Genomic DNA, 7,014 nt, shown 5'->3' on the forward strand with positions numbered 1-7,014 from the left:
CATTTTTATGATTTTTAGGGTTTTTTAGTGTTTTTTGTTTTCATATATATATATATATATATATATATATATATATATATATATATATATATATATATATATGGCTATGTTATTATGTTTCTTACATTTATTGTGTGCTACAATGCACCAATAGAAATTTAGTAAATTAAATAATTATTTAGTTAAATAAATATAAATATTAAATGATTTCCATAATTGTATGTATATTAAATGATATCTATAATTATAATTCTCTTTTTATGGAAACTAATTAAATTCGTCATTAATGTCAGCAATAATATTTTTTCATAATAAATTCATATATATGAGTTCGTTTTTTGTTTCAAGACTCATTCACTTAAAATACAATAAAGTTAAATGAAATATAAAGAACGAGAACATATTCTACTAGAACACACTCTCATTCTTCTAGATACGAATTCATTCTGAAAAAATATTATTGTTGACATTAATGACGAATTTAATTAGTTTCCATATAAATGAGTTATAAGTATGAACATTTAATATACATATAATTAATGCTAAATTATTATTGGTGTATTCCAACAAACAATAGATGTGAGAAGCATTTGAACCTACGTCTATATATATATATATATATATATATATATATATATATATATATATATATATATATATATATAAACTTGATGTAATTGTTTATAAAAAAAATCCAATTACAAACCAAATCGATTTAAAGAGATATAAAATGATTTCGGCTCAGGTTTGCTGGATCATATCACTTCTCCTCCGGAATTGCCCGAATTGCCCCCAACGATTTTGCTAAAATCCCAAATGAGTCCCTATTTCCCCATCGATGCTCAGGCGAGACTGCTTTCGTTGTTCCTTACACAGTTTTAGGGCGTATCGGTCGCCATTGCCATTTGGCTCTCACACTCATAATTTCTGACAGTTGTGTTCTCTCTCTAGAAACTACGTTGATCGGACATTATTCGCCTCACTCGCAACGTGACTATGGTCAATCCACAACCATTAGATGTACGTCTCTCTTTCTTTCGGTGTTTCGAAGTTTCAGTTATTGCTGTTATGTAAATCTGAATTACTGTGAAGTGTTGCTGTTACGATCGGTATAGTGACTGCGTTATTATTGATTCTTTGTATAGTTTTGTGATCGTGCTAGGGTTATGCATGAAATTATGGTTTTATTTTTTTTATTTGCCGGGGACGAGGCGGTTTTTTTTGGAAGGGATTTTGGATGGTGGATCCACCGCCCGGATAATTTCTATTTTCTGTTTATTTGACAGCAAGAAGACACGGAGATGCTTGCTCAGCACACGGAGCCACGGGAACCGGTGCAAGTTGATGCGGTGCTCGATGGTACTCAGCCTATGGAAGGTTGTTGCCTCCTTTATCCATCATGACTCGTTTTTTGTTTTGAAGTCTGTTTGCTTCCTTTATCTATCATGATTGGTCCAAAGCCTCCAGTTAGCTATTTGCTCTTGATGTACTTTTTGATGGACTAGTTTCTTGCTAGTCTTTTCTTTGGTTTTTCTTTATAATATCCAGCCGTTCTAAAAAAAATCTATCATGAATGGTTATTTTTTAAACCTTGTTTCAAGAATGAAAGAAATAAACGAATTTCAGTTGTGGCTGGGAAGTGTTTGTGTGCATGGTATGGACGGATAAGTACTTATCTACACGGGGTTTGGTTTATTGAACCAAGAACTTCTTAACTAGCCCGTGCTGTAGTCTGTGGCCTGTTGTGTTCTTATTTGGTTATTTACGTTTTGTTTTTATAATTTGAATTCATTAGTTGAGGATGGTGGTGCTGCTGCTTTGAATGGCATCCCAACTGGTGGAGGCAAGGGTGATATTCTTGATAGCCGAAAATCTCGTGATATGGCTGATTTAGATGTGGGTGGAGGCGATGGTTCATCTAATATGGCGAAAAAGCGGAGAATTGTTGAAGTAGTGGATGAAAACTCAAGGTGTAATGATTTACAGCGTGAACATGTGAAACCTTTTATTAACAATGTGAGCCTAGTCGATAAAGGGGGTCCTCAATGGTCTCGTGTCCTTTGTGGTTCTTTTACTGTGGAAGAGCAAGAGCCGGACTTTTCCTACTTTAATGACAGAATTCGTAATCTGTGGAAAGCACACGACATTGAAATTGAATATATCATGAAGAAGCTTAAGGGTTTTTATATTTTCATATTCAACACTGATGAAGGTATGTTAGATGCTCTAGAAAAAGGACCATGGACCATCGATGATGTCCAAATTGTTCTCAAGAGGTGGGGTCCGGGTCACTTTCTTGACAAGCATAAAGAAGATAAAAAGAACCCTGTTTGGATTCGAATGTATGACGGCCTTGCGGGTTGTGGAAGTTGGATGTGGTGAAGATCATGTCTAGCATGTTTGGTATTCCTATAGGCGTTGATGTTCATACAAGACATATTTGTAAGATTGGGTCGCATACAGCTGAATATGCTAGAGTTTTGGTTGATGTTGACACAACTAGAGATGTGGTTGGTGGGATTTCTGTTTCATTCCCTAATGGTAATGGATATCTGTTGTCCGATCTTCGAATTGAGTACCCAAGTAGGTGTTCTTTTTCCAAGGCGTTTGACCATACTGATAGAAATTGTGTTGGCGCGAAGGACAAAGCCAACAAGCTCAATGAGGTATGTTTTCTCATGCTCTTGGCTGTCTGTTCATACAGTTGGTACCTGTGTTGTCCAGTATTTTTTTTCTTCTTCTTTTTCGGGGCATGGGATCCAAAGTTTGAGTTTTTTTCTTTTTTCCTTTCGGGGCATGGGTTCCAAAGTCTGAGCTTGTAATTATCTTTTTCCAGATGCATTTGAAGAAAGAACAACAGGACACTACTATCAAGGTGAGGTGGTAGATAATTAGTGGTGGAGATATCATCTATTTCTTTCATGAATTTCGTACTAATAATCATCATTCATTTAAATTACATGTGTAGGTTGCGGTTGCTCATGATCGAGACCTGGTTGAACAGATAGGGAAGGATATATATTTTGATCTTGTCGACCATAACAAAGTTTGGAGCTTTTGTGTAGAGAAGCAAATGCCATTTAACAAAGTGAAGGTATTTCTTCTATATATTTTTTATTTTTTTAATAAATGTGTTATGGAATATCATGGATTAATCTTACTGGCCTGCAGGAAGAGGTTGCTAGAGCATTTGGTGTGCCTGTTGAATGTCAACGGTTCTGGACATGGGCAAAGAGACAAAACCACACATACCGTCCTTATAGGCCTTTAACACGCCTAGAGGAAACAAAATCGGTATTTCTTGGTCATTTTATGAAAAACATGGTCTCCAACTATTCTTAAGTTTTTGTATCCTTTGACATTGACACTGACAACAACAGGTTGGGGAGTTGAGGGTGGCTTACAATAAGATTGGTAATGCTGAAGCTGAACTGAATTTATTCTTGGAGACAACTGTGATTGGCCCGGTAATAGTGTCTTGATGCTTGCTTGATTCTGGCATTCTGTCCTTGACCTTTTGTTCAGTAGTTGTAAAAAAGTAATGTCTGTCTGGTTTTCAGGATTCGCATCCGCTTCCTCCACCTCACATAAGCAAAGAAGATATACTTGTTTTCTTCAAGCTTTATGATCCTGACAAGTTACAACTCCGGTACTTTCTTTCAACATGTTTATTGTCTTTTTTTGGTCTGGTAGTCGTGTGTTATGATCTTTACATTATGTACTTTTTTCTAGATATGTCGGTAGGCTTTTTGTGAGGAGTTCTGGAACACCAACTGAAATTATATCAAAATTAAATGAGATAGTTGGATTTAGTCCGCATGAAGAAATCGAACTGTACGAGGTATAATATTATCTCTCATGCTCTTGCTTGTTTGCTAATTGCTATTTGTGAGTTGGTATTTATGTGCACTCTCATCAGGAAATTAAATTTGACAAGTATCAAGAACTAGAATTTGGTTCATGTGTGATGTGTGAACGTCTTGACAAGAGAAGCTCATTTAGATCTAGCCAGGTATTATTAGTCTCAACCTTCCTATCATCAATAAGTTGGCTACCTATAAGTGAAGTGGAACAATTTTTTTTTTTTTTCCTTTTCAGATCAGGGACGGAGACATTATTTGCTTTCAGAAACTATCCCAGATTGAATACAAATACGCTGACGTTCCTTCATTTCTGGAATATGTCAAAAATCGTCAGGTCTGCTATATGCTTAATCAAGAGCAATGTTAAGTTTTTGTATTGAAGTATCCGTTTTTTCATTCCCTTACCATGCCCTTTGCAGGTGGTTTGTTTTCGATCTCTGGATAGGCCTAATGAGGATGCTTTCATTCTTGAATTGTGAGTTTGACATGTCATTGTTACTGTTGACCAAAGTTATCGTTTTGAATGAATAGGTCAAAGTTGCATACATACGATGATGTGGCTGACAGAGTTGCTGAGCAACTTGATGTGGCTGATCCATCAAAAATCAGGTTTACTCGTCACAACTACTATTTTAAAAAGCCAGAGTCCAACCCAATCCAGTATCGTTTTGAAGGACATTTACCAGTTATGCTACGCCACTACATTCAGGTTTCTATATATCTGTCACTTATGCCACTTTCACCAAGAGAATTTGGTTTGACGAAACATACTGAAGAATCCCTCTTTTTTTTTTTTTTATACTATTTGGGTAACAGGATTATGGTATTATGTATTATGAAGTGTTAAACACCAGTCTGCCGGAATTACAACATATGAAAACCTTGAAGGTTGCATTTTACGGTGCAACCACAACCAAGGAAGAGGTATGTTAAAATTTAAAATCTGCAAGTCTCTGTATTGTCGGCATATTTGCTTGGGTTTTGAATTCTGTTGTGGTTGCTTGCAGCCTGCCATTCACAATATTAGCCTGCCTAAGCAGAGCACTGTGGGAGATGTTCTCACTGAAATTAAGAAAACGGTATACTTTCCATTTTGATTAAACTCAACTTGCATTTACATTAATGTGAAAGTGAAACCACATTTTGAGGATCTTGTATGATCCTTGCATTTCTATTCTGAAGAAAGAAATTTTTTCCCATTTCAATGTATATGTGTCTGATTTATAATGTGGTTGGTATCAGCAAAGGACTTGATTTTTTCTAGCTATGTGCTGTTTGTTGTGTTTTTATTATTCACGAGCTTGTAATTTGCATGTTTAAACAGGTCAAGACAGATGCTGAACTTAGATTGCTTCAATTACGCAGCCACATGATTTATAAGGTATGCATTGGATCAACACTGTTGATTTTGAAATCTTGATTTCCATCTTCTAGCAGAATGCTCAGCTACTTGAGATTTGAATTAATAGCAAACACCAAGTTGAGATATATTTCCAAGTCAATTGTTCTGTGTTGATGTACTTTATTCTCCTTATATATTTTTTATTTTCTTTTCTTGTTGTCACACACAGGTATTGACACCGGCTGCGACAATTGAGGGTATAGATGACAAATACTGGACATTATTACGTGCAGAAAAAGTAAGCTCTGAGCAATTTTTATTTTCTGTCACGTTCCTTGATTAATAATACATACAGTCTTGTAGTGTACGAAGTTTATCAAGTGTTGGGCTGGAGAATTGGAAAATTAAGTATTAATGTTTACTTTTGTTTTGTTACCTTAGATTCCAGAAGAAGAGAAGGGCATGGGAACCAGGGATCGGCGCATTCATGTGTACCATTTCACCAGAGAGGCTGACGTAATCTCCAGTTTCTTATTAATTATTCCAATCCATAGCGTATTGTATCCGTTGAACTGTTAATTTATCATATGGTTGGTTTATCTTGGATCTTGGATTTGCAGCAGGAGGTGCGAAACTTTGGGCAGCCTTTCTTTCTCGTAATTCGTGTAAATGAAACTTTAGCTGCTGTTAAAGTCCGCATTCAGCACAAGTTACAGGTCCCTGATGATGAATTTTCCAAGGTACGTACTCGTTTCCTAAATGTTAATTAGGTTTCATCATAATGACATCTGACTTTGGCCTACCTTTTCTCTATCAGTGGAAGTTTGCATTTGTATATCTGTTAAATGTCAAGTATCTACAAGATTCAGATATTGTATCTCACCCTTTTCAGGTTTGTAGTTTGACTTTGCCATTGATATATACTTGTTCATTTCTCATAGACTCATACTATCATCATCACCCTAGGTCAACTAGTTCAGTTGACATATTATTTTATCTGCTTCTTTCTAGAGAACAAGAGACAGTGATTTGCTGCTGCCACCGTACCTTGGGTTGGAACATACTCGGAACACCAACAGGCTACAGCAACTTGGGTGCCTAAATTAGTCTTTTCCTTTCCTATGTTGGATGTGGGGACATGTAAAACCGTTGACCTTGTTTTAATGTCTAATGCTGACCCTCGTTAAACTATAATTATGTTTCAGGTTTTACTACTTTTTATTCAACAAAAATCTATCATCAACAAACTTTAAACGTCTTGCAACTAGGGGATGACCCCCGTAACCTTAAAGTTTAACTATACAAAAAAGTGCACTGGTAATTTATAAAGTAAAACGGACTTTAAATATTTTAGATCAAAACAAATATATATCATTATATAGATAAAAATCAAACGAAAAATTAGACGATCACAATGGAAAATATTAAATAAAGAAGAAAGTTGTACATAAACATAGCGGGTAAACGAACAACAAGCTGTGCCGCAACCTTTTTTTGGATGGCAAAACCCATTTTTTTTAAAAACATCTATACATTTAGGAGTCATAACATTACTATGCATGACCCGTTGGATCCTATTGAGTAGCTCCACAGCTTCTGGCGCATGGAAACCGAAAGTATAAAATGCAAAGAGTATAAACATGTGTTGATTTTTCATTCACGTTTTCTCATGTTTTACCACTTTGCTTGATGCAACTTTTAAAGCAGCTTGCCCACAATGAAAACCTCACTCCCCAAGTCTACAAGAAGGGAAACCCCTCTTAGATCCATGCATGCATGTTTTCCTTCAGCCCATCCAAATACTAAAAC

General features: G+C 35.8%; 1 protein-coding gene across 1 annotated transcript; it reads left to right on the forward strand.

Annotated features, from left to right (window-relative positions):
• Positions 1 to 780: 780 nt before the first annotated feature.
• Positions 781 to 6,419, forward strand: LOC145160586 (ubiquitin C-terminal hydrolase 13-like). The gene is made up of 21 exons (XM_079079853.1): positions 781 to 1,020; positions 1,287 to 1,377; positions 1,796 to 2,666; positions 2,837 to 2,875; positions 2,969 to 3,094; positions 3,172 to 3,294; positions 3,381 to 3,467; positions 3,561 to 3,649; positions 3,733 to 3,841; positions 3,920 to 4,012; positions 4,099 to 4,197; positions 4,283 to 4,338; positions 4,395 to 4,572; positions 4,680 to 4,787; positions 4,871 to 4,942; positions 5,188 to 5,244; positions 5,435 to 5,503; positions 5,647 to 5,721; positions 5,826 to 5,945; positions 6,023 to 6,097; positions 6,217 to 6,419. The coding sequence occupies exons 3-21, from the start codon at positions 2,388 to 2,390 to the stop codon at positions 6,310 to 6,312; spliced, it is 1,950 nt and encodes a 649-aa protein (XP_078935979.1). The 5' UTR covers positions 781 to 1,020; positions 1,287 to 1,377; positions 1,796 to 2,387; the 3' UTR covers positions 6,313 to 6,419.
• The last annotated feature ends 595 nt before the right edge of the window (positions 6,420 to 7,014 follow it).

This window comes from Lactuca virosa, chromosome 2 (genome assembly GCF_052849685.1).
Source record: "Lactuca virosa cultivar CGN04683 chromosome 2, Lactuca_virosa_CGN04683_v6, whole genome shotgun sequence".
NCBI classification, from domain to species: Eukaryota; Viridiplantae; Streptophyta; class Magnoliopsida; order Asterales; family Asteraceae; genus Lactuca; species Lactuca virosa.